General features: G+C 49.6%; 1 protein-coding gene across 4 annotated transcripts; it reads left to right on the plus strand.

The window, feature by feature from the left end:
• Positions 1 to 1,552: 1,552 nt before the first annotated feature.
• On the plus strand, positions 1,553 to 11,194 carry CD40 (CD40 molecule). 4 transcript variants are annotated; one of them, XM_063114513.1, is made up of 9 exons: positions 1,553 to 1,603; positions 4,638 to 4,716; positions 5,049 to 5,174; positions 5,421 to 5,567; positions 5,901 to 5,994; positions 8,629 to 8,690; positions 10,224 to 10,322; positions 10,434 to 10,462; positions 11,033 to 11,194. In XM_063114513.1, exons 1-9 carry the CDS (start codon positions 1,553 to 1,555, stop codon positions 11,192 to 11,194), a joined length of 849 nt encoding a protein of 282 aa, XP_062970583.1. The 4 variants fall into 4 exon arrangements, with proteins under 4 accessions (XP_062970583.1, XP_062970593.1, XP_062970601.1 ...); XM_063114523.1 differs by having other exon boundaries at positions 10,224 to 10,310; XM_063114531.1 differs by lacking the exons at positions 5,901 to 5,994; positions 8,629 to 8,690.
• The last annotated feature ends 15,731 nt before the right edge of the window (positions 11,195 to 26,925 follow it).

Below are 26,925 nucleotides of genomic sequence, written 5' to 3' on the forward strand. Positions count from 1 at the left end.
AAGGAAGGAAACAGCAAGGCAGTGAGAAAAACAGTACGGATAAAAGATTGTGTGTTTGGGAGATGGGGAGAGAGTGAGTGTGGCTGAAGCCAGTGTGTGTGGGAGGACATGGCAGGAAGTGAGTGTGGGGAGAGAGGTTGGGGCCCACTGGGGAAGGGTTTACTCTGCCTGGATAAGAAGCTTGGATCATCCTGAGGGCGTAGGGGAGCCCAAAGAGGCTTTTAAGAGGAAAAATGCCTTGATCAGATCAGATCTGGAGTTTACCAAGAAAACTGCAACGGTGTGGAGGAAGAGTTGCCTGGCATATAGTAGGTGCTTAACAAGTATGTACTTACTGAATGAATGAGGTTGCTGGCACAGTCCAGATGGAAGATGATGAACCTCTGAATTAGGTCAGTGGTAGAGGTGATAAAAAAGAGGGAAGGGATTCCAGAGGTAGAATCCACAGAGCTGCAAATGTGCTCTTTGTGGCAGAAGTCATGAGAATGGGGTTAGCAGCCACCTCTCCTCCCATTCCCTACTCTGTGCAGCCTGGCTTCTTGGCCTGGCTCAGGAATTCACAGCTTGAAGAATCAGCACCCCAGTCACTGTCCAATTCAAGCACCTCAGGTTTCCTTTGGAGAAAATTGAGGCTCATGGGAACCAGTCCATCAGAGGCAGAACCCAGAACCCAGGACCAGAACCCAGGAGTTCCAAGCTGCAGAGCAGACTGTTAACATTGGTTCAAGAATGTTCGAGGGTGCCGGGAACTGGGGAAATGTAGGCACGGGGTGTGTGTTTTCTGTAGAACGAGAGGGCCCCGAGTCTCCTAAAGTTCTCAAGAAGCCCTTTGATCCCACAGAAAGCTGGTTCAGTCTTAATAAATGTCTGTCTCCGGGAGCCGGTGGGAGCTGGGATGGAATAGAATACGGTGGGGACGCATGGATGCATGAATGGATGGCTGGGGAGGTGGGACGCTGCGCCCATACGAGGGAATTTCCTTTGAAAGAGAGAGAAACTTTGAGTTGGGAAACCCTTTTCCTTGAAACGCTTCCCCACACCCCAGCTGTAGCCTTCCCGTTTTGGGGGGTGGTAGTAGACGTGGGGACTTCCTCGGGCCTCTCTATTCCTGGTGGGGACGCTTTCAGTTCTGCCAAGATTCCCGGAGGCGGGGAGGGAGACAGGGGACGGGGAGGGGAGAACCGTGGGGATCCTCGTGGCTCCCCCCTTCCCCCCCCGGTACCCTTGGGGCTGGCTCCTAGCCCGACTCTGCTCGGCCTCTGTGGGTCCTGGGAGCCAGAAGGGAGGGCTCCCTCTGGGACCATGCCGCCTCCTCTAAGCTGCAAAGCGCGTCCCTAAACTCTTGAGGGTAATTAGACTCCTGGGAATGTCCTAGGGAAATCCCGAATCTGTGAATTGCCCGGGCTGGGGGAGGGGGAGCATAGACTGACCGCGATTGGTCCTCGAAGGCCCCGCCCCTTTCCCGGGCGGGGCCATGGCTGGCTGGGTCTGGGGAGTTACTACCGCTCGGCCCCCGCGCCCTGTGCTAGCTCCGCCCGGGTCTTAACACGCCATGGTTCGCCTGCCTCTGCAGTGTGTCCTTTGGGGCTGCTTGCTGACCGCCGTGAGTTGACTTTTTGCCCCGAACCGAGGAGGGTTTGGGATTTGAGAGTGGGGAATATTAAGGACAGAGAAGCAAGACTCCGGGGAAGAGCTCTTCCTAGCTGATTTTTGGGGAGACAGGAGGATGGGTGGAAGGTAGGCAAGGTACCCCTTCCCAGGATGAGGTCCCAGGTAGACAGAGGACGCTTAGGGAAGGCAGTACTGATACAAACGTGCCCAACAGCATGGATGGGTTTGTGGTTTAGGGAGCCTCATGTCCTTATCTGATCAGAAGGCTGGGGTCGGGGTTCGCTTCAGAGACTGGTCGCACAGAGAGTGGTAGGAGTTTCGGAGGCTGAGAAGGGAGGCCGGCCAAGGGAAAGGGCGGGTCTGGCCTGTTTCCTGTCCTTTTCCCGTTGTGGAGAGATGCCAGCCTCTGTGAGGGGTTGTCATGTCCTTGCCAGCTGGGTCTGCCTTCTTCCAGGGCATCTTGTGGGAATAAGGGATGGCTGTAGAGGTCCAGGTACTTTTTTGAGAAGTCAAGGAGCTTTTAACCGCCCCCCCAATCTTGGGCAATCCAACCCAGGAGGAATCTCCAAGGTTGTATCTCTGTCTCCTGAATGTAAGATGATATAGGGGGCCCTGGGGGTGATGAACAGTTCGTGGGACCCAAGAAAGGGTAAGGAGACCAGCAGGGGTTTCTCTAGGCACCAGAAGGGCTCAGATCCAACCAAGCGTATCTCCGGGATTTTCAGAAGCCCACACTTGACTCACTTTTTGTTTAAATGTATTTTTGTAGTTCCTCATTTTGGAGTCTGGGAATCCCCCAAGTACCTGGCCCTCTCATCCCAGCCCCTCAGGCCTCCCCATACTTTCAGGGGCTGTAGATTCTGGCGTGAGGACTGGGCAGGAATTACCAATGGTGTGGGGGGTTGGCAGCATGGGAAGAAAGTGAGGAGAGAAGCTGTTTTAGTTCCAGAGCTTTCATTTTCACTCTAAGCAATGGCTCTTAGGGAGAAAGGAGGCAGGAGGAGGGTGGAGCTGGAGAGAGGCGGAACAGAGCTTTGTGGGAGGAGTGGGGGAAGAGCCAGAGGAGGTGGGGTGAAGGGTTGTCTGGGCTTCTCAAAAGCCAATTTTGGCTCCAGGTAGAGGCTGGACTGTGACAACAGCAGTAGCAGGGGCTACTTATTGAGGGCTTCCTGTGTGTCTGGCCCTGAGCACAATGCTGCATATATTCCTGGTCTGGTTTCTCCCAACATCCCCATTGTATAGATGAGCAAACTGAGGCTCAGAAAAAGGAATTATCTTGCCAAAGGTCTCACAGTTAGGTAATGGTAGAACCTGGATATGAATCTACATCTTTAAGATTCACGAGCCTACCTCTCAGCTGGTCTCAGATGCCTCCAAGCTCTGGTCCTGAGCTCTTTTGTGGCAGAAGGATTGGAGCTGTGGGGAGTGGGAACTGGGGACTGACAAACATTCAGAGGAGGAGCTATATTTTCATGTGTTTGAAGATGGCATCAAAGACTTCCATTGCTCTGGGAGTGTTGTGGGAAGGTCCACATTCATAGGATGCTATCTTGTGATGCCCTGGAGGGGGCAGAAACCTTTTCTACTTCCTTCCCCATTTGGGGTAAGATGCATATCTATAAGTACTTTGCTCAGATTCTCAGGTTGAATGAGAGTCATCAGTTAGGTAGGATTCAGTCAGCCAGCCAGTCAGTTAGCCAGGGTGCTGGGCTATGTATGATGATTAAAACTGCCGTTTAATAAGCACCTACTATGTTCTTGATATTGTGCCAGGCTATATACATATCTTTCTCATCTTCATAACGCAAACCTGCAGGGCAGGTATTGTTACTCCCATTTTAGAGATGAGGAAACTGAGGCTAAGAGAAGCAAAATAACTAGCAAATGTAACAAAGCCAAGACTGGAACCTAAAGCTGACTCTCAAATCTGTGCTCTTTTCCCTGACTGTTCCCAAAGTGTGGGGTGATTTTAGGGAGCACGTGGATGTTGAACCAAACACAGGCTCACTTTACAGTTCTTTTTAAAATTCTTCTAATTTTTTCAAGAAGGAAGTCTCTGGAGCTAGAATATAGTTAAAGCCTCTCAAAGGCTTGCTAATCCCCTTTTTTAAACAAAAATCAAAAGCTGGTCTGAGGTGGAGGGCCTCTGGCAAAGCAACCAGCTGGGGTTTAATAACATTGTTTTGTTTCTTTTAAATTCATGTTTAGGGTTACCTTTTATTTATGAGAAGTGATACTGGTTTTTCTCTCATGACTATGATATCAGGTTTACATTGAAAATAAATGTGTTTAAATTAACAAGAAGTAATTAAAAGCATGGGTGTTACCTGGATGTAGTACAAATGGTGCAGGTGAAACCCAAGTTGATGGAGAGGAGGAGCATTGAGACCTGAGTTCTCATTTGGAATCTGTCACTGTGGGACCCTGGGCAAGTGACCCAGACTCTCTGGAGCTCGGTCTCACCATCTGTGAAATGAAAGAGTTGGAGTTTATCCTTCTAGCTTCACAATCCTAGCATTTTATGAGGCAGAGGCTGGATGAGCAGATGATGAGGTGTCAGTGAGAGAAAACATGATGGGCCTGGGCCAGGGGAAGGGAAATGAGCAGAAGAATGGGAGGAAGAGGCCAAGTGCTAAACATAGCCCCACCAGGACCGGGACCAGCCGAAGACAGCCAGCCTCAGGACCCCAGGAAGGTACTGGTTTTCTTAGGCCCTGTTGGGTCTTTGGTAAGACAAAAGGCTTAGGATTCTAGCCAAAAGGAAGATCTGTTCAGTTCAGAGAATATTGTGAGGTTCCAGGGCCATTGCCTTGTAAAACACCAGAATGATTCTCTGGGTGCTTTTATAATCAGATCTGTTGGCAGCTTAATTAAAAACAAACGCACTGAGTAGTATGCAGGCTCCACTTTCTGCTTTGGCCTTGCACTTTCGTTGCAGCTCCGTCCTGGCCGACTTTCACCTTCCTGACAAGGAGGCTACAGCAGAGATTTCAAGATCCCTTCAAACTTCACAATTCTGTTTTTAGGTCTATCCAGAACCACCCACTGCATGCAAAGAAAAACAGTACCCAATAAACGGCCAGTGCTGTAGTTTGTGCCAGCCAGGTGAGATGCCAACGCTCTAGCCCCATAGTAGGACCCCTATTGCCTTGCTGGTAGATGTGGACCCCTTGTGTTAACCGTAAACTTGAGCCTGAAATGACCTATTTCCCATCCCTACCCTGCTGTCAGAATGTTCAGGACTCCCTCTCTACTTAGTAAACCTCTGCCTGCGTTTTACTAGGATTCCTATGTCTTCCATCTTCCCCACCAGACTATGAAGAGTCTGAGACTTTCACCTTTGAATCCTCCACCTTAAGGCCTGGCTTGATCATTTTGTGATAAGTGTCTGACTTACTGAGTTGGCCAGAGCTGCCTCATTTCCTGATGTTTTACAGGACAGAAACTGGTGAGTGACTGCACAGAACTCATTGACACAGAATGCCTTCGCTGCAGTAAAGGCGAATTCCTCGACACCTGGAACACAGAGAGACACTGTCACCAGCACAAATACTGTGACCCCAGTGCGTGGACTGCTGGGGCAGGGAAACTTGGGAGTGGGTTGATAGTCCAGATAATGCAGCCATTCTGATTTTACATTGCCAGGATCTGTTCTGATTGGTTGGAGGCAGGGTTGTGCTGGTTGTTAAATAATTTGATTGCCATCTCTTTTTGGAAAAGGGTCTAAGAAAAAGAGAGGAGGCAGGGTCTGCAGCAGGGCTTTGAGCATGGCCCAGCAAGGGTTCCCATCCCTGCCCTTGTCTGCTCAGACCTAGGGCTCCGGGTCCAGAGGGAGGGCACCTCAGAAACAGACACCACGTGCACCTGTGAAGAAGGCCGACACTGTACCAGTGATGCCTGCGAGAGCTGTGCCCTGCACAGCCTGTGCTCCCCCGGCTTTGGGGCCAAGCAGATCGGTAAGTGGCCTGTCTGGAGTCAGTTCTGGAGGCAGGAAAGAGTTGCTGAGGGCCGAATGGGAGGGGCTGGGCAGTGGGCACTAGCCCCAGAGGCGGAGGGAATGGAGACTGCAACCCATATTGCTATCCCTGCTAAAGTGAGTAGGAAATGGGACCTTTCTCATTCTGCCTCCTGCCACAGGTATCTGCCGTGGGGGAGTGGGGCAGCTCTACACTGGGGCAAAAATGCTCAAGGCAGAAGCTCTTTCTGCCCTGGCTGTCCACTGACTACCTTGAGAGCTGGACAGGTGGTCCACTGTGATGATTAATGTCCCCCTCCCCACCTGCTCCCAGCTACAGGGGTTTCTGATACCATCTGCGAACCCTGCCCGGTTGGCTTCTTCTCCAATGTGTCATCTGCTTTCGAAAAGTGCCGCCCTTGGACAAGGTATAAGAACTCATCCTTGTGTTTCCTGCCCCAAGAGTGGCATGGGACCTGCCTCCATTCTCTCCAGCTACCTGTCCTTCAGTCCCTCCTCCCCCATGTGCACACACTTGTAAAACATTTATATGGTGACCTCGTGGACTGCCAAATGGAAACTTTCAGCATTTTTCTTGCCTGCTCTCTCTTGGTGGTAATAGACAATGTGGATCCCTCCATCTTCTTGAGGCTCCCCCTTCTTGGGGGTATTGGGACACCTCTCTTAGTTTTCCTTCTTCTCCTCCTGCTGCTCCTCCTTCTTGCTCCTCAACTGGTTTCCAGGGCTTTGTTCTGGGCTCTCCTGTCTAGTCACTTTGCTCATCTTCCTTGGGCCATCTCATGCATCCCATGGCTTCAAGTCCCATCTCCCTCCATGGCTCCCAATCAACATCTCCTGTCTGCATCTGTCTCCTGGGCCCCAGACGGCCATATCCAACTGCTGAGTATACATCTCCACCCATTGACTCACAGGCACCTCAAGCTCTGTGTGTCCAGCATGGGCTCACCTTGTGTGAAAGGCACCACTGTGGCCCATGGACCTCCCTCTCTTACCTCCAGCTCCAAATCAGTCACCAGGCCCTGTCCACCTGGCCTTCTAAGTGTTTTGGGAGTCTGTCTCCACTGTCATCACCTTAGTTGGGGCCTCATCACAGTCGTTTGGGTGATGCCTTCGCCCCTCACCAGCCTCCCTGCCTCTAGTCTCTCTCCTTTGGCTGATTCTCCATCCTCTTGCTGAAGTGAGCTTTCCACACTTCTTTTTGGATCATGACATTCCCCTGCTGAAAATGCTTCATAGCTGTCCATTGTCTTCAGTACAAAACCCAGCTGCGTGGCATTCGACCTTCCAGCTGCGTTTCCTGAGCTCTTCCCCTGCAATGTACCACATCACGCTGCCTGCAATCCACTGAACATGCTGTTTCTTCTCGTGCATCAGCCTCTTCTGCCTGGATACCCCTCAACACATGCCTCATTAACTTTTTATGTTTAATTTTTAAAAAATGGGTAAAACAGGGCACATGGGACAGAAAGCACGAAAGAGCCCACAGTGCTGTCTCCCTCTCCCCCTGCCCCTCAGCCACACAGTTCTCCCTGGAGACAGCCACCGTGCCTTGTGTCTCCTTCCAGACATTCTGCATACAAACGAATACACACACACAAGCACATTCTCCCTTCTTTTATTTTCTACACAAATTGCGTACCATATACACTTTATTTGTTTACTCCCTGTCTTTCCCCAGTAGATTGCCAACTCCTTAAATGTAGAGGCTTGGCCTTTTTTTTTCTTCCACCAATACATCCCCTATGCCCAGAACAGTGTCTGATGCATAGTAACTGCTCAATAAATCTTTGCTGATAAATATGGGCTGATACCTGGAGGCATCTGTGGTGTGGTAGAATCGGAGCACTGGTTTACAATCTGACCTGCAGCTCAGCAAGGTGTGTGACCCTCACCTCTCTGAGTCTCAGTGTCCTCATCCAGAAAATGGGAATTACCTTTATCTCATGAGGCTTGAGATAAAGACATGTGAAGGTGTTTTGTAAACTCTTGAGTGCTCTTCTCATGTAAAACTAAAGTATGTACTTTCTCCGAAGCTTCTCCCTCTTTCTTCCACCTTAGATAGTTTTTCCTTTGCAATGTCCTTTTCTGCCCATTTCTCCCCACTCATCTTGGCACCGACCTGGATCACGTCTTCATCATCCCATGCCTAGACTGCTGCCGTGCCTCCTGGCTGTCTCCTCTTCTGTAATTTCTCCTCTGAGCTCTCTGGTCAGCTGAATCCTCTCACAAATTAAGTCTTCTGGTTGATTACTGGTGCGACACACCAGCTGAATCCAGTCCAACCTTCCTGCCTGGTTATCAGTGATCTGGTTCTAAAAACACAATGTTGCCTAGTTCCCTGACACCGTGTGGCACACCACAGGCCTGAGTTCCCTCGCATCACGTTGTCCCACCTCCTTGGAAAGCATTGTTGCTTCAAATTTCACATCAGGGCCCTCTCAGATCTTATTTCCACAGGGACATCTTTCTGGAAGACCCTTAAAGTAGAGGTTCTCAATGGGGGCAATTTTGCTCCCTGGGGGACATTTGGCAATGTCTGGACACATTTTGATTGTCACAACTGGGGAGAGGGATGCTACAAGCATCTAGTAGGTAGAGGCCAGGGAAGCTGCCAAAAATCCTACAATGCACAGGACAGCCCCAACAACAAAGAATTATCCAGCCAAAATGTCACTGGTGCTGAGGTCGAGAAACCCTGCTGTAAACCGAACTTTAGCCTCCATGCCAGCCATTGGGGATTCTGTCTCCTCTGAACAGTTCCCATCTCACTTTAGCCTATATCAGGAAGCTTGGCACTCATTATAGACTCTCCTATTTATTACTCCCTCAAGATGTGCAATAATCTTTTCTCTGCACTTATGAGTTCTGTCAGAACAGGGTCTGTGTTATTCCTGTAATAATGTAATGTGTGCTCAGTGAACCTGGACTTGTTGATTGTTGACTGCCCCACTCTGGGGTTGGAAGTCTTATGGTTGGGGAAACTTAATATCTCCTTCTCTGTGTGTGTGTGTGCACGTGTGTGCACATGTGTCTGTGCACAGCTGTGAGACCAAAGACCTGATGGAACTACAGGCAGGAACTAACAAGACTGATGCTATCTGTGGTGAGTCCTGGAGGATGGGCCCTGGCAGCAGTCTAGGAAGGTGGGAACTGAAGGGGGACACTGAGGTAGATAGAAGGACCAGGTGAGGAAAGGGGGAAGAGAGGTGAAATGAGAGGAGGAGGCAGTTTGGGAGTGTGGTATCCCAGCTCTGCTGCTAATCTGGGGAGCCTGGGCAAGTCACTTTCCCTCTCTGAGCCTCAGTTTCTTCATGTATAAAATGGGAGGATAATAGCATCTCCCTTAATAGGCTAGTGTAAGTACCCAACATGGGTTTTTTCACTTTGTTTTTTTTGGCAGCTGGCTGGTACAGGGATCCTAACCCATGACCTTGGTGTTACCAACACCCATACTTCGCTTTTGCACTTTGGAGATGCTCCATAAATGCTGTTCTGCCACCCTGCATTTCAAAAATGACATTGTCCCCTCTTGGCCTCAGTTTTGATTTTAGAATGAGAAGTTTGGCCTGCAGCACAGATCACAAACTCAGATAACTACAGGGACTAGCCAGGTCATGTTAATGAGTAAAAAAGGTCAGGGGTTAAAAAAAAAAAAAGACATTCTCTTTGCTTTTTTTCAAAGTTTACTTTCCTCTTGGCAGGGCTGGGACTAGAATGAGGTGAGTGATGCACTTGGCTTCAGGCACACTATTTAATGGGGTGCCATAAAAATGCAGCAATCAAGATAGATGACATTTTGATGTAATATTTAAAAAAATTGAAATTAATGCAAAAATTTGTGATAAACAAAATATCAAAATTTTAAATAAAGGTAAGATCTGACCCTCTATTTGTGCAATCCTACCTTACCTCATTCTGATACTAGCCCTGGTTCTGATAAAACTTTATTTAAAAAACAGGTAGCTGGCCTGTGGGCTATAGTTTGCTGACTTGGTGTCTGCCTGCTGATTTTCAAAATATGGCATTAAACTAGCACTTATCTTGATTACTGAGTTTTTTGTTTTCCTCTTAAATTTTGTCCTGAAGCACACTAATCCCTGCCTTGCTTGCATCTTGGTCTTTCTTTCATTTGCCCACTTAGATTAGAGACCTAGGTACAAGAAATACATTACTTTCCCCCTCCATGCTTATATAACAAAAGCAACAGTGCAGACATAAATGACGCTGGACCTCAGCATTGGGCAGAGAGAAGGGAGTGATGGGGAGTGTGGCAAACAGATAGAGACAACTACCACTACCCAGATCTAGCTGATGGTCTCCAGGTCGGCATGATGGCTCACTGCAGCTCCATCTTCCCCATTTGTAAGAGAAACTAGATATCCAGATTTTTAACATAGATTATCTCAACTTTAAAATGTTGACATATATTTCAAAACATCTAAAAAAAACATGTGCTGGCCACCCCAAAGACATCCACCAGCCACATTTCCCCAAGGGCAGCCATTTGAAATTCCCAATGTGGATGAGCTCAGACATTGGAGAGTTTTAGAGCCAACTGAGGCATAGCAGCTTTGGGCATGGGGGCGGGGGCGACTGCAGGTGGGTGAGGGGAGTGCTGAAGTCTCGATTTCTCCAGATTCCCGGCATCGGATGAGAGCCCTGGTGATGATCCCCGTTGTGACAGGGATCCTGTTTGCTGTCCTCTTGGTATCTGCCTATATCAGTGAGTCCCCAGGTGGGGAGATGATGGGGGAGGGAGGGAGAGAGGAGGAAAAGGAACAGCAGAACTGACCACCTGTTTCCTGATCTGGCTTTCCCAACTCCCCATCCCTTCTTTTTTCTCTAGGAAAGGTGGTCAAGAAGTCAAAGGATAAGGTAGGTTGCCCTTGGGAACTAGGACAGAATTTTGGCAAACTGGAAAGAAAGATTGACTTGGTGTTGCCTATGGGGCCGTAAAACTGATTCAGGGTCTGTCCCTGCAGCCAGTGGGGTGGCATCCGAATTGGCTGCTCTCACCCGCACTCACCCCTATGCTCCAGCTGTGGCCCTTTCCGTCCACTTCCTCAGTACTAGGTTCATCACCTCCAGGGCTCGCCTCCCCCGCAGAGCTGCCCCTTGCACCAGTGGCAAAGTCTAACATTGGCTGTTCTTCATTCCCTTCCTGTCTTTCAGTACATGGGGAACCATGTCTTTGGGCCTCAGTGCTGGGTCAAATGGGTGAGATCCAGGGGGCAGCTCCTTGAACCTACTGTCTTTTACTCTGGAAGCTTCTTGTCACTCTCCGTGCGGCCAGCAGGGGGCAGGAGGCACTCAAGGAATCAGCACTGAGTCACCATTTGGGGAAAAGGAAGGGACTTGGGGAGGGGATCTGCTTCCTAGGAAAGGGCTCCTCTGAGGCACAGCTGCCTCTGTGTCTGGGAGTAACCTCACGCCTTGGCTCCCCAGGCCCCCCACCCGGAGACTGAATGTCAGGATCCCGTGGAGGTGATTTTTCTGGACGACTTTTCCGGCCCTAACTCTCCAGTGCAGGAGACCTTACATGGGTGCCAGCCAGTCACCCAGGAGGATGGCAAGGAGAGCCGCATCTCAGTGCAGGAGAGACAGTGAGGCTGTGCATGCTCAGGAGCGTGGCGGCGTGGGCAAATGGGCACCTGGTGGGAGAGCCTGGGGCTGCTGCTGCTGCTGCTGCTGTGGTGTGAGAAGAGAGGCTGGCATTGCCTGGGCACATCCTCCTGCAACCCTGTGGCTTGAGACAGAGCCGTAGCACTGGATGGATGCAGGAACAGTTCACCTTAGAGAACTTCTCACCCCAGCTCTGGAGCCCTTCCAATCTTCCAACTTGCTTTTAAAGATGGAGGCAAAACTTTGGCAGGGAGCGGGTGGTGTGGAAATATAGTAATATCCACCAATCCCTCCAACCCAGCAGTTCAGTGCCCAGAAATGTCCATTGCAGCAATGTTTGTGACAGTGAACAACTGGAATCCACTTAACTGTCCATCGTCAGGGGACCGGAGAAATAAAGTTGTACTATATTTATACAACAGGATCTCAAAAACACTATCAAGTGAAAAAAAACAAAAGCAGGTTGCAGAATGATGGGTATGAAAACTTAAAAAAATGGTATATTGTCTATGTATATATGTATAAATATAATATACATTATATATGTAGGTATAACAAAGTTTCTGAGAGGATACACAGAAAACCCACAACGTGAAGAGTGGTAACATCTGGGGTGGGGAAGAAGGATCTGGGGAAGAGGATTGGTTAAAGGAACATTTGGCTTTCCCATTTTGCTTTATTTTTTTCCCCCCAAAGGAGAGTGAATTCACATAATGCTTATATAATTAAAAGATGATCAAACATGTAAGAAGAAAAATGGGGGTGGACATGCTGGGTGACAGGAACTGTCAGGCTCACAGAATTAGGGTACTTTCTGAGGATAAGTAAAAGTGTCCCCAGGCTGTGGCCCCTCTAGGACAGTGCTCACATGTGGCATCAAGTTTTCAAGGTGTTCTCCCCATTTGATTCATGTTCACAAAAACATGAAAAATCTGAGGTAGGCAGGGCCTGCTTCCTTCCCTCTTTTACAGAGGGGGAAACAGAGGCCCAGAGAGGTGAAGTGACTTGCTTGGGATCACACAGCAGTGCACAGTGGTACCATGCTCAGAGCTCTCCACTCCTGGCTCTGAGCTTCTCCCAGATCTGCCTGCTCTCTGGATCCTCCATCCATAGCTCTTTCCCAGGGGAGATCCTGGGTCTTCCACTGCTTTCTGACCTCCCCACTGCTACAGAAGCTGCTGCTTCTCGGTCAGATGGTGCCCCTTCCCCCCAGCAGTATCTCAGGATAAAAATAAACCATCCTATTCTCTCTTCCTGCTGTGCCAACTGAGGGGGAGCCCAGCCAGGAGGCACAGCAGATGGAGTGGGAGCAGAGGGGAGGGAAAGGCAGGAGAGGAAGGTTGGAGGACAAGCAGAAGGAAGAGCAACGCCAAGGGCCACCAAAGCCTCAGTGCAGAGATTCGTGGTGATGTTTAACCCAGGGCTCTCAACCTTTCCCAGACAAGAAGCAGCTTTGGATTTCCCCAACATGTTCTGCTGGCTGGAGGGTGGGGGTGGAGAGGGCTTGTCCCGATGGAGGCTGTGAGGGCAGCTGGGAGCCAAGAGGGGCACCCAGCTTGGCAGGCTTCCCAGAAGAGCTTCAAGGACCATTTGGATGTGCCAGGTGGAGGCCATTGGTTTAGAAAGTGGCACAAATTTTGGGGGGGCGGGCAGGGAAGGTGAGCTTTGGGACCTAGTCCTCATTCCTGCCTAGAGCCCAAATGCTACTGTCACTTCTGTCTGGTGGTATGGTGGAAAGAGACAGAAGACCCACGTCTGCCACCTATTATCTGCGTGACCATGGGTGAGCCACTTTCACCTCTTTGCTTCTTAGTCACCTTATCTGGCAAATGGTGACAATACTTGAAGCAGATGCTATTGATGCCTCCTGTGTTCTTTCCTAGGTCAGAAGTTCTCCAGCTCGAGAGGGTGTGCATCAGAGCCACCTGGAAGGATTGTTAAATGACAGATCGCTGGGCCCCACCTCCAGGGGTTCTGGTTCAGTAGGTCTGGGATGGGGATCAAGAAGTTGCATTTCTAACAAGTTTCCCAGGTGATGCTGATGCTGCTGGTCCGGGGACCACACTTTGAGAACCGCTGCCCTAGGCGTTCATATTTCTATATGAGCAACCGGTTTCCTATTTCAAGCGCTTGGGATTGCTTGCCTCAGGGTTTTCCCTGGTCTTGAAAACATGCTTGGTGTAGATGTAGGCCAGGAATGCTGCAGCTGGGGGAGTTAATGCCCCAAAGTACTCTCAACGAACTTGGGTTGAAAGTTGGAGAATAAATACGCCAGCTTCCTTGCCCTTGGGAGGAACAGATCTGAGGTGTGTGCTACACTGTCTGCTAGGCTCTCTAGAGGGACGGAGCCCCAGATGCCCCCAGCGGCACTCTGCAATGGTGCTCACTCCCTTCCCTATCTCCCTTCCCCACCCCACCACTGGTGCTTCCTCTGTTCAACCCCTGAATATACTACCTGCATTCATTCCTTGTCTCAGGGTCTGCTTCTGGGAGAACCTCCCGCTGAGAATCAGCAGAGCTCATGTGCAAGAAGGTGCAATTTTGTCTGTTAGTGTCTTTGACAAGGGAAGAGGTGGTGATGCTTGACAGCTCTAGCAAGTTCTGGTTCTAAATGGAGCTCAGCCAGGAGCTTTCTGTGCGACCTCAGAAAAGTTACTCTCTGGTTTTGGGCTTTTGTTCCCAGATAAGTGATGATGGTCTGGGTCCCTGTGAGTTCTCAGGGTCCTGCTAGTTCTGAAATTAGTTGGGGTCTGTCTACCCTGGCCTGTGGGTGGATGGGGTGGCTGTGAGGCACACATAAGCCGGAAGGTGGCGCCAAGGTAACATCCAAAGACCTTGGCGGCGGCTTGGACGCCCTGAGTTGGCTGTGACGACTCGCGCCACACTGGCCCCATGCTTTGAAGATGAGGCTTTTCCTCCCTTGGCTCCATGGGCCTGAGCCTCCTGCAGTCTCTACTTGCAACTTTATCCTTTCCCTGGATCTTACCCTCTCCATTAATTTTTTTGTTTCATGTAGCAAACATTGACTGCATTCCTACTGTGCGCCTCATCCAGAGCTAGGGTTGTGCAGTGGCACTACTAACAGCTCACACCAATTGGGTGCTCACTGTGTGCTAGGCACAGCGCGAAGAACTTTACATGCATTGTTTTAGTCCATACACAACCCTGTGTAAGGCGTGGTCTCTTGTAATACCCATTTTACAGAGGAGGCACAGAAGTCGAATGACTTGCTAACGTCTCAAGAGTTAGAGCTGGGTTTTGGACTTGAGTAGGTTGACTCAAAAGCCTGTGGTTTTTACCCACACAGTGAGTAGGGAAATGGGCACATGGGGTGGAGGCTGGTAAATGCACACCCACAGGGGCTGGAAAGGAAGGCAGTCCAGGTCCGAAGTCAGGATGGCAGAATTATGGCAAAATGGAGAGGCTCTGCCCATCTTTGAGGGAGCAGCATCCATCAGCCCCTTCCAATGGTTGCCCAGCAGAAATGAGGATTGTATATTACTGGGAATACGGATCATTATGTGAAATCTCCCAATGTTTAAATGCTACCAGTTTCAAAAATTAAAAGAAAAAAATTGGCAAGAACTCAAGAAAGCACATCACAGAAGGTTGAGATTAAAAGAGACTGGAAACTTCATCGTGTCCAATCCTTTTGTTTTATACATGGGGAGACTGAGGTCCTGGGAGGGTCCTTTGCACCCAGCCAGGAGGATGGATAGAACCCCTCGGGACTTAGGCTCCACCATGTGCAACACAGGTGACAAGGGCCCAAAGCATGGAGTCTCTAGGACTGAGGCACTTGCCTTGGGCTGGGCTGAGCTGGGTGTAGATGTCCTCCTAGTTTATGACCAGCCCCCTCTCCTCTTGCAGCCCTGGCCTCGGGCGTGCATGCACATAACACCCTCCCCCCCAACACACCACCACCAAGCCTTCAGGTCCTGCAGTTGATTCCTTGGGCAGCAGAAGTTATTAAAGACTCTGCCCCCAAGGATTTCTCTCCCCCAGAGTGATTCTGGCACAGAAAATTGCAAACCCACCTGCAGGGGTGGGGAGATGCAGTTTTAATTTGTAAAAATAGAAAAAACACCCATGCTGTGGGCCTGGAATCTGGGGGAAGCTCATGAGGGGGAGCTCCCCTGGAATGAGCAGCACTGTTAAGGGGGGGCTCCAGGAGGGGTCCAGCAAGGTCAGTGAACAGCTTTTGCCCAGGCAGACTGGGCCAGTGGGTGGGGGGATGGGGAGCAGGGGGTGGGGAGAAACGTTCCTCCATTCCTGTCCCTCCCTCCCTGGCCCTGGGGCTCTCTGCCTCTCTCCCTGCCGACTGGCACATCCCACTGGGCCTTGGTGGCCAGCTAGTTCCCTGCCTCCTCCTCACTCCAGGACTCACTCCCACCCTCTGCAGTGTCTGCCGCTCTCTCCACCCCCCTGCCTACTTTCTGCCTTGCTCCCTAATCACTCCTTTCCTGGCTCCAGCTCTTCCACCTCACCCCGTTCTCTTTTGAACAAGTGTTATTGTTTTGACTAATTATAAAAGTCATACTCCTGCATCACCTGCACCCCCCAATCCAAGCAATAAACAGGAGCTGGAAAATAAGACTACCTGTAAGCTTCCTGCCACACCTGCCAACCACAAGGTATAGGTCCTTCCAGCCTTGTTTTCTGTGCCAAAAATATTTTTTAAGCTTGGGCTATTATTATATGCACTGTTTTGTAAGCAGCCTTCTTTGCTTAGTGGTATACGGCAGACATCTCTCCGTGCCAATACATATAGATGGACAACATGCTTTTTAATTGCAGCATAGGATTCCGTTGTACAGCTGGATGCTGATTCATGGAAGGGCTCCCATATCGGTGGACTTTTAGGTGATTCTCCTCCGATGCCCCCTCCGCTGATCCTCTCTCTCCATCTCTCCTCTCCTGTCTCCCGTTTTCTCTCCACCTCTTTCACACTCCCCTCCTCTCCTGTCTTCATCCCAGTGTCCCCGCCCTCAGTTTCCCCTCTCTGTCTCCACTCCAGGCCCCACTCTTTCTGGACATCTCCAGCCCTCCCCACTCCCTCCAAGTTCTCTACCCACTGCGGACGGGTGCGGGGGTCTCTGATGTTTAACACCTGATCCCCATGTCAGACATGTGCCATCTCATTAGTGTGCCTGTCCCCCCAAGTGAGGCAGGTTGGAGCCATAGTAGCAGCAAGAGGCCTAATTGAATGTAACTAATTATTCACTCCCTTAAATGGGCCTGGGAGGGACAGAATTACTCACTCTTAACTGGGGAGACAAGGAACTGGCCGGCTGGCAAACAAATCCCGGGGCCTGTGGAGATGGCTCTCCTTGGAATACTAATTAGGGTAGGAGTGATGAGATAAAATCGGGGACAGAGATGCCTCTCCCTGCCTCCCTTCTCATCCCTCATCCGGGAAGTTGGGGGTCGAGAGGAGAAACAGATCCTCGTGTGAATCTAATTAGAGGACTCCAGGGCAGGGTTAATATGGGGTAGAGGGTGAGGGAAATGAAATGCTGAGCCTGGGGCTTGAGAAAGGTAGGGGGTTAATGTTTAATATGGAGAGAGACAGGAGGGCACAGCAGTGCTGGAGGGGACAAGGGAAGGAGCAGGGTTGGAGTGGGGTGGTAGCAACCTCAGTTCCACCCAGAGCTGAGGGGACCCAGTTGGTGCCTAGGAGGAAGCCTCTCTGCTCCCAGGTGCCAGGCCTTGTGCTGAAGACTGGATGCCCGTCATCCTCACGATGCCCACGTGCATTGCTCATGAGGACATCTGAGCCTCAGAGAGGGGACGTGATTCATCCAACCGAGATCGAGCAGCAGAGCTGGGGCTCAGTTCTGTCTAGCTACAAAGCTTGACCCTAACCCTAACCCGAGAATTACCCAGGCCTCAGCCCAGAAAATCCAATAAAATTTCCCAAAGGGTGGGGCATGATGGTGGTAGTGCAGGCACCTGTATTTTTCTGAAGCTTCCCCAGTGATTCTAACATTCAACAGGATCAAGATCCACTCACTGGTTTTTAGACTTTATTTCCCTGTTTGAGTCTCTGCTTCTTCACACTGTTTGTGGCATCCATTCTTCTACCCATTCAACCCATCCCAAATGACATCCTGACTCCAGCCTTACCTACGATGCTGGTTTCCTGACATCCAGGAGCATGAAAGTTGGAGCAGGAGGGACTGCGTGGAATAGGATGATGGAAATGACTGGGGTGTGGGGAGGGCTCTGTTGTCCAGGGAGGTGGGAGTGGAGCAAGGGTAGAAGACCAGAATGTGGCCCCAGGGGACTCCAGGCTGTACCCTTCTGGGCAGCTCCTGGAGGTCAGAGGTGAGAGGTCAGCTAGGATTGTGCAGACTTGAGAAGAGGATTGGATCAGGCTATGGGGAGAAACAGAGATTGGAGAGACTGTGTGTGTGTGTGTGTGTGTGTTTGTGTGTGTGCGTGCGCGCGCGCGCACGCGCGCGAGCACATGCATGCATGCACATGTAGTTAGGGGAGTGGGTGGGTGTAGTAATCATGATTCTAGGTGCCATTTATGTGCCAGGCACTTCTCTTTCATTATCTTATTTGATCCTGACAATAATCCTTTGAGGGAGTATGGTTATCCTTGCAACTGAGCAAGGTATGGCTCAGAGAGGTTGAGTGAGTGGCCCAAGTGACACAGCAGGGATAGCATCCAATTTTTGGCTCTCCTCAACTCCAAATCCCATGCTCCTTTCTCCCACGATGCTTTGGTTCTGCTATTGGGCTTGTGATCTCTTCTCTAGTAGGTGTTAGCGTGGGCATGCTACTCTTCTGCGTGTGTGTACATGCTTGTTAGCTCTGCATGTGCTTGTGTGTGTGCTCCCTTCTCAAAGGAGCTGGCTGTCAACATGCCTCCCACTGCTGCCCAGCACAACACCGCCTGCTGACCAGCAAGAGGAGAGAGGAGGGGGCGGCTCCAGTGCTCACACAGCTGGTGACCATCTCTCCTCATGCCTGGGGGCTCAGGAGGGGTGGGGCAAGGCGGGTCATCCTGCCAGCCAAGTGACAAATAGCCTTGTTTGTAGCAAAGATGGACAGAGAACACTCACTAGTTCTAGGGCAGGGAGATTTCCCCTTTTCCAGGCTTTCAAGGCCCCACACCCACAGTGAACGTGGCAGGGAGAGATGATCGGTTGCCCCGTCACACTCACCCCCCTCCACTCCACTACCCATCTTGTGTAGGGGACTTCATGGGAGCCTCAAAGAGCGGCAGAAATTTATGAGCCCAACACTGATTCCCGTTCACCTTACCAGCCGATCCATCTTTCTGGAGCCAGGGATGAAATGAAATTATTGTGAAATAAATCTGTACAGATGATGGACTGGCAGTGGGGGAGGGGGCAGCAAGGGGTGTGAGCTGCAGAGGAATATGGGGCTCAGGTGGGATGGCCATTGCCACTCTCCCTTGGCTGAGACCCAGAGAGGGGACTTTCCTCCCTTTGAGGTCTTCTATTGGGGGTTGGGTTGGTGTTCTGTCTATGCCCCCAACTCTCCCTGGAGTCCTCTGTCCGATAGGACTTTTGTCTAAAGTCCTGGATGCAGGGGTTTCCAGCTTGTGCTGGGGTCCTGAGTCACCCATGCTTCCAGACTGCCAGGGTCAGAGAGCAGGGCAGGGCAGCTGGGCCAGGGGAAGGGGAACCAAGGGGTTGCATTCAGCGTAAGAGGGTGGGGACAGAGTCGGAGTCAGGACCAAGGTCCTGGGTGGTTCTTCACATATTTAATTATCCGACTGTAATCATGACCAGGGACCAATCAGAACATCCACAGAGGGGCAAGATCCTTGGAGGCCCCCTGCTGTGTCAATTGTTTAATTTCTGGGAATGAGGAGAGAGCCAGGAATGAGACTAGTGTTGGGGATGCTCAGAGAACTTGGGAGCAGTACCCATTCACCAACGTTTAGAAGTAGTTTGGTGTTTTAACAACCTCCATAGCGGGACTGGTGTGTTTTGGCTGAACGCCAGCCTCGGAACAGAGCTAGGGTTGGGGCAGCATGCCCCCAAAAGCCCTAGTGACCATCTCCCTCCTCTTTGCCCAGCAGTGTCTGGGCCCCCTCCCTAAAGACCCTGCAGGATGGCTAGACCTTAGGCTGGTGAATCAGGGATAGGCTCAGAGTTGAAGCGCCCACAGTATACTTGGAGTGCCAGAGTCTTCCTGCCTCCCCTCCCACCTCAGCCAGCTCTCAGGGGACCCCCTTCACCCTGAGCACCGAGCTGGAAGCACACGCAGCCAGCTGGCTGGGATGTGATCATTCGGCCTCCTGAGCAAGGTCAGCCCTAGCAACAGGGTGACAATGAGGTCCTGTGGTGATGAGCAGTCACAGCTCTGCTGGGGCCACTGGGCAGGACAGGCCCTCCACAGCCCACCCTGGTCTTGCCCTAGGACCCCTCCCCCTCCTCTTCCCAGGAAGGGTGCAGTGGCTTTGGGGGCTGATAAGGGCCAGACAGCCAGACCATCAGCACCTATTGATATTGCAGGCTGGGTGGGGGGTGTGGAGTCTGAGTGCAGCCCCAGGCTCACGCTAGGTGGGGTGGGGGTGGGAGCCAGACATAGACTGCTCTGGCAATGAGATTTGCCTTGTTAATCTGTGCTTGCTCAGGCCAAGGGCCTTGGGCATCAACCAGCCCATCCAAGGAGTTAAGAATTTGAGGGGGAGTAGAAACCCAGGCTGGAGTGAACAGAGCACCTGCTGGAATGTGTGCATATGTGTGCCCCTGGGTGATTTGGATTTGTGGGGTTTTGTCTCCAAAAGTGTGTGTGTATGTTTTCCTGATTAGTGTGCATGTCCTTTAAAAGAATGTGTGTAAAAGGGCTTTGTTCTCTGCTTATGAGTGTTGATATTTCTCTTTAGTTCACGTGTGTTGCTGGAATTGATGTGTGTGTGTGTTTCTTGACTGTGTGTGAGTGTGTGTGCACACCCACACGCTCCTGATGGTTTTGTTTGTACATACCCTGTTTACGCTCCAGCCCACTCAGAAGCCTGCAGGCCCAGACCCCGCTGAATGGACAGAGCTAGGTGGGCGGGCAGGCAGGCTGGCCTGTACACAGGGGGCGGGATGGGTCAGAGGGGCCCGGGAGGTGGGTGGGTCTAGGCATCTTCCAGAGGCACCAGCCTGGCAGGGAACAAAGGGGCAATCAGTTGAGAGGCCACAAGAGCAGGGCTGATTGAGGAAGAGGAATTACTGAGGAGCCTCATGGGGCCCTACAGGGGGGCGCTGGGCGGTGGGGGGGCCCTGGCATCCTGATTAAGAGGGTGAGCAGGTGCAGCTGGGCTTACCTGAGCCACAGGAGGGCAGGCAGCAGGGAGTTGGGGGAGGCAGAGGAGGAAGATCAAGAATGGGAAAGGGACAAACTGGAGCAGAGCCTGAGGCTGACGGCCTGGACCTTGAGGAAGAGTAGCAAGTGGCCCTGGGGAAGGAGGTGACGGTGCACAGAGTAGATGTCATCACTTTCCTAAATGGGATCCCTCTCTATCCATTGTCCTAAGTGGTCTCTCCCACTCCCACTTGTCCAGAGCTTGCTGTAGGCCTGGCAATGAGCTAAGTTCCTGCCACATAATCTTCACAACACGGAGGCCAGTTCTATCATCAGCCTGGCTCACAAATCAGGCAATGGATGCCCAGAGACTTGCTCAAGGCTGCACAGCTACTAACCCAGGTCTGTGTGATTTCAGAGGCCTCATTTTAACCTTTGTGCTACCTTGCCACTCCCCAGGCCTCTGCTGCATTGCCAGTGGGGAGAAGATACTGAAGACAGATTGCCGTTACAACAAAAGAGGAATTTATAAAATCCACCTGACCAACAAAGCAGGCTGACCTGGGAAGTGGTGAAATGCCCAATGCTGGAAGTATGCAAGAATGCCTCACTGGTGAAGAGGTTCCTTGCAGTATAGGAGGTTGGATTCCATTCTGTTTATCACTGTGGTATGGACTTGTCAGAGCCCCTGGGTTTGAATCCCAGATCCACTGTTTAGTCACTGTGTGACCTTAGGCAACTTGCTAGACCTATCTGTGCTTCAGTTTTTCCCATCTGTAAAATGGAGGGGTGTGAGGATCGAATGGGTAATACATGTAAAGTGCTAAGAACAATGCCTGGTAAGTAAGCGCTTCTAAGTTCTAGCACTGTAAAAGGGTGCTTCGAAAAGTTCCCGGAAAAAATAGAATTAAAAGATAATATGAATCTTTCCATAAACTATTAAAGTTCCCTCATATATTAGGTGGGGCAGAGTGGAAATGGATGGGGGTGTGGAGGGTCAGAGAGAGCTGGGGAAAGAGGTGAGACTTGGGATGAGCAGAAAGCCAGGCGAAAAAGCAGGTGTTTGGCGCTGAGGCTTGAGGGTTTGGGTGGCGGTCCAGGTGACCTCCTGAAGATGTCCAGACCTCACATCTCTCCCCGAGGCCATCACTCCAGCCTCCTTCCTGCTTTTCCTGCATAGCCCCTCCTCCTCCAGTCCATTCTCTGCCCCCTTTAATTTGACCAGGTCACTCCTCTCATCTGCAGCCTTCAATGACTCCCCTTTGCCTCTGGAAGTGGTTCTCAAAGTGTGCTAGGAGAACTCCCCAGAGGAGGGATAACCTAAGGTGGCATGTGATCCAGATTTGCTAGGGACATTTCAGTTCTTTTGATGACAAGGAAGACATCCCAGTGCTGGCTTGTCCTTCCCACCTCTTGCCGCAGGGACATCAGGTCAGACTCAGAGACACCGTCAAACAACTGCATCTAGTTAGAACTCAATAACACTGATTTGTTTTAAAACTTGATTTCTCCGGCTGTTTTCTTCCTCTTGGAACACCCCTCTGGGTTCCTAAATGCCACACTTTCTGGTTTGCCATCCTGTTTCTCTGGCTGCTCCCTGCCAGCCTCCATTTTGATTTTCCCTTTGCAGCTGGTCCTAACTAGGCAGGTGTGTCTCTATCTGTTCCCAGGGCTTGAAACACCACTAGTGATTCCCCAATGTATCTTTCCAGACTCAGATACATTTCCAGCTGCCTTCTTGACGTTTCTATTTGGATGTCCAACAGGTATCTCTAACCTGCATGTCCTAAATGGAGCCTGGTGCTACCCCACACCTGCCTCTCCTCTTGCCTGCCCTGTTTCAGTAGATGGCCAAACATCTAGGCATTATCCTTGATTGCTCTGTCTTTGCTCTCCCCGTCCAATCCATCAGCTGTGCCTGTCAACTTTACCTGCAAAACATCCAGAAATAGCCACTTCTGTCCATTTCTTCATGCCCTCGTTCACTCCAGCATCGCCCCTCTCCTGCATGTTGCAGTACCCTCTGTGCTGGTCTTGCCTCTTCCGCCTTGCACCCCCATAATCCCCCCCCCCCCCACAGTAGCCGGAAGGGCTTTTGGAAGCATTAATCAGATTATGTCACTCCACTGCTTAAGACTCTCAAAGGGCATTCCCTTGTGCTTACTACAAATCCAAGCCCTTTGCTCTGGTTTACAAGGCTCTGCGTGACCAGGGTTTTTTTCTGTCTGTTTCTCCCTCTTCATCCCACATGAGTCTCCCCCTTGCCCACTCTGCTCCTGCCACAGTGCCTTCCTTTTGTCCTTGAACATGCTGAGCTCAGTTCTACCTTACTCTCTGCCCAGAATCTCTCCCTCTTGATCATTGCAGCATGGCACTTTCTCTTTTTTTTTTTTGCTGTTTGCTTGAGGATCACCTCCTCCAAGACGCCTTCTCTGACCATCCAACAGTAAAGTTGCCCCAGACACTACAGCATCCTTCTCTTCTCACTCTTTGCAGAGCATGACATACGCAGCATGACCTTTTTTATTTGTTTTCTTTGTTTGGCTTTTGCTTTCCTTCATATAATTATAAATTTCATCTAAGTAGTAAGGTTACCTGTCTTATTCATTACTGTATTCATTACCATTCTTGGCACTGAGGATATAGCAACAAATAAGACAGTTAATAGGAGGTGATCACTAAGTATGTGCCTGGGTCATAAGAGAGATTATTAAGTATTTGTTGATTGAATTAATGAACTGCATTTATTTTTACAACTACCTTTGATGTATGATAGGTGTCACTGTTTTTTTTCCATTTTAGGTAGTAATACAAAGTTTCCTTTTAAGAATAAAGCAAAGAGGATCTGATAAGAGACTTGCATCCAGAATATATAAAGAACTCTTACAAGTCAACAATAAAAAGGCAAATACAGTTTAAAAATGGGCAAAGGACTTGAATAGACATTTCAGCAAAGAAACATACAGCTCACTAATAAGCACATGAAAAGATTCTCAACATCATTAGTCATTAGAGAAATGCAAACTAAAACCACGACGAGATACCACATCAAACCACAGTGTTATATCACTTCACTAGAATGGCTAAAATAAAAATACAGACAATAACAAGTGTTGACAAGCCTGTGGAGAAATTGGAATGTTCATACATTGCTGGTGGGATTGTCAAACAGTGAAACCACTTTGGAAATAGTTTGGCAGCTCCTCAAGAAGTTAAACATGTGGTTACCATATGACCCAGAAATTCCTCTCCTAGCTATATACCCAAGAGAAATAGAACCAAACATCCACACAAAAACTTGTACATAAATATTGATAGCAGCATTATTAGAAATAGTCAAAAAGTAGAAACAACTCAGATGTCCATTCATGATGAATGGATGAACAAAACATGGTGTGTACATACAATGGAATATTCAGCAATAAAAGGAAATAGATTACTGGTGTGTGCTGAAACATAGATGAATCTTGAAAACAGTATGCTAATTGAGAGAAGCCAGTCACAAAAAGTCACATATGGTATGATTCCATTTACATGAACTGTCCAGAATAGGCAAACCCACAGAAATAAAAAATAGGTCAGTGGTTTCCAGGGGCTAGGGAGAGGGGAGGATGTGAAGCCAGTGATAATTAGTACAGAATTTCTTTTACGGGTGATGAAAAATGTTCTGAAATTAGATAGTGGCAATGGTTGTGCAACTCTTTGAAAAATACTAAAAACCACTGAATTGTACATTTTGAAAGGGTGAATTTTGTACTATGTAAATTATATCTCAATAACATTGTTATTAAAAAATAACGTGAAAAAATGATAATTTAAAGAAAAAAGCCAACAACAGTACAGGGACACATGGATCTCTGGTAAAGTCATAGAACTGGAATATGAATGACTGAAATTGGCTTATAGGCTTTTTGTTTATTTATTTATTTTAATTTATCAATATACAATGTAGTTGATTTTTGTGTCCCTTTACCAATTCCTCCTTTTCCCCACCTCTAATAGGCTTACAAGAATAAAGTCTAGATATCTTAGTTCAACATTCAAGGCTATGCTTAACTCCAGCCTCATGTCCCGCCCTCCTTAATATGGTCATATTGTTTTGCTCCCTATTTCTGAGACACTTAGGAATCGTTCAGATTGCCTTGTCTTTGCAAATTTTGGTTCTTGCCTGGGATGCTCTCTTTCCTTTTCTCCACCTAATTTAACTGAACCAGTCAATATTGGTGGGATTGATAGGGGATGGGACATGTGCTAGGCACTGTGTCTGGTGCTGGCAAGACAGTGCAGAGAAGCAAGACAGGCATGGGCTGGGCCCTTGACCAGCTCCCAGACAAGATGGGGAGACAGATGAGTACCCTGCAACAACCAAGCTGAGAGAAGAGACTTGGGCTATGGGAATGCAGCAGAAGAACCTAAAACAGCCTGAGAGATCAAGGGAGGTTTCCCCAGAAGGGGACCCTCTGAGGAGTTAGCCAGGCAGAGGATAGGGAAGAGTGCTCCAGACACAGGGAACAGTCTGGGTGAAGGCCTCAAGACAGAGCAGGGCAGGTTGCAGGAAGGTGGGTGTGGCTGGAATGTAGCCTAGATAGTGATCCTAGAGAGAAATGATCCTAGAGAGAAAGTCGGAGCCTGGTGGTAGGCCATGCCAAGGAATCTGGACGTTTCCAGAGCTCAATTAGATTCTGCACTACACATTATGGTTATTTTTTCTTCAAATCTCTGATCATCCCTGCTGTTATATATCCATCTGTTTATTGACTCTCCCCCTACTAGAAAGGACATGGACTTTGTGCTGCTCACTGTGCTGTCCCCAACAGCCGGAACAGTGCCCTGGTCACATAGACACTCAGTAAATACTTATTGAATGCGTCAGTTTACCTGACTATCTCCACTGCTTACCTGAGTTATTTAAAGTCAGGGACCTGGTAGATTCATTGTGTCCCCAGGGCCTAGCACAGAGGTTGGTGTACACATGCTGCTTAATAAGTATTTAAAGAATAAGTGAATGAATGAATGTCTCCCCCAGGGTGTAATGAATTCCTGAAGGGCAGGGACTATGTGATTTATGTCCCTAGTGCCCAACACATTGCCTGGAAGAGAGCAGACACTCAATAAAGGTTTGCTGAACCAAACAGCAATCTCTACTGGATGGAGGCCCTTGGCAGGCCTGCAGTGAGAGCTACAACAGGCACATCAAGGCTCCATGCTCCCGGTTCCCAGGAGGCAGGAAGAGAAGATGGCCAGCTGGCAAAGGGTCTTAGGACCCTGGAGTCACAGGCTGTGCAGATGGGATCATCCTGGATGTGTGGGGTGGCCAAGGAGACTAGGAGCACCAAGAAGAGCTTCCTGGTTGTTAGGGACCCCCCTCCCCTCCGTTTATCAACCAACCCCAGCCCCGCCCTCCTCTGGCAATGGCAGACAGCTCCACCAATGAGGCACAGCTGGGGTGGTGGTGGGATGGGACAGATGGTGGGAGACAAGGAAACCCCCATGTTCTCCTCCATCTGTTACATTTAATTGACTTCCCGCGGAAAGAAAAAAAACACAAACCAGTTGCAAGGATGAAATTGCTAATTCAAAGCCCCTCTGATTAGCTAGACAAATATTTACCAATTATGCCTGACCCCGTCTGTCCCTTTTATGTTTGCAAACTCCCCCATCAGCACCATGGCCACATCACACCCAGCTGGTGGCTCTTCTACCAATCGCTCTCCCGGGGGTCAGATTGGCTGTAGGTGAAACAGAGGCAAATACTGTACTGGCAGATAGTCGTTCAACAAACACTTATGATGCCTATTGCAAGTTCAAGCTCAGTGCTGGGCCCCAGGAAGCCAAAGCAGGATTTCCGTGGGCAGTTCTTCAGGTCGTGCACTGCATGAAAGAACATTGTCTAGGAGAGCGGGGTACCGCTGGAACCAGAGGAGGGGGCTTTTTTTTTTTCTTTGCACAATAGGCCTTAAACTTGCCAAACCAAATTCGGAGGATTGTGCCTGCCTAGAGAAAGTGCCTTTTTCTAATTCACACAGAATGTGCTAGTGGCAGCTCTACAGACATGAATATAGTTCAGTTTCTAATCTTCAAGGACTCTTGTGATAGTGCAGGAGAAAAATATGCCTATGATGAGTAAACATTCATTTAAAAAACATTTATTGAGCACCTAAAGTTTGCCAAGCACTGTGTTAGCTGCTGGGGGAGAGAGAGGAGTAATACACATTTCCTGCCCTCCAGGAGCCCAGTGTACTTGGAAGAGATGGATGTATATACCTGGGTCTGCCCTTGCGTTTTTCCTTCCCTTCCTTCCTTCCACAAAATCTTTAGGAATACCTGGGAGATAAGAGTAACATTTCTGGACACACATCACCTACATTCAAATTCTGGCTCTACCATGTCCTTTCTCTGTAACCCTGGGCCACAGGTGCATACACAGAAGAACACATGCA

Source organism: Cynocephalus volans, chromosome 1, assembly GCF_027409185.1.
Source record: "Cynocephalus volans isolate mCynVol1 chromosome 1, mCynVol1.pri, whole genome shotgun sequence".
Taxonomy (NCBI): Eukaryota; Metazoa; Chordata; class Mammalia; order Dermoptera; family Cynocephalidae; genus Cynocephalus; species Cynocephalus volans.

Bases quoted from the DNA above. Each gene is read 5' to 3' on its own strand.
- CD40 (XM_063114513.1), top strand. From the start codon at position 1,553: ATGGTTCGCCTGCCTCTGCAGTGTGTCCTTTGGGGCTGCTTGCTGACC. The intron at 4,717-5,048 runs GTGAGATGCCAA...GATGTTTTACAG, and splicing joins CTGTAGTTTGTGCCAGCCAG to GACAGAAACTGGTGAGTGAC. The intron at 5,175-5,420 runs GTGCGTGGACTG...TTGTCTGCTCAG, and splicing joins GCACAAATACTGTGACCCCA to ACCTAGGGCTCCGGGTCCAG.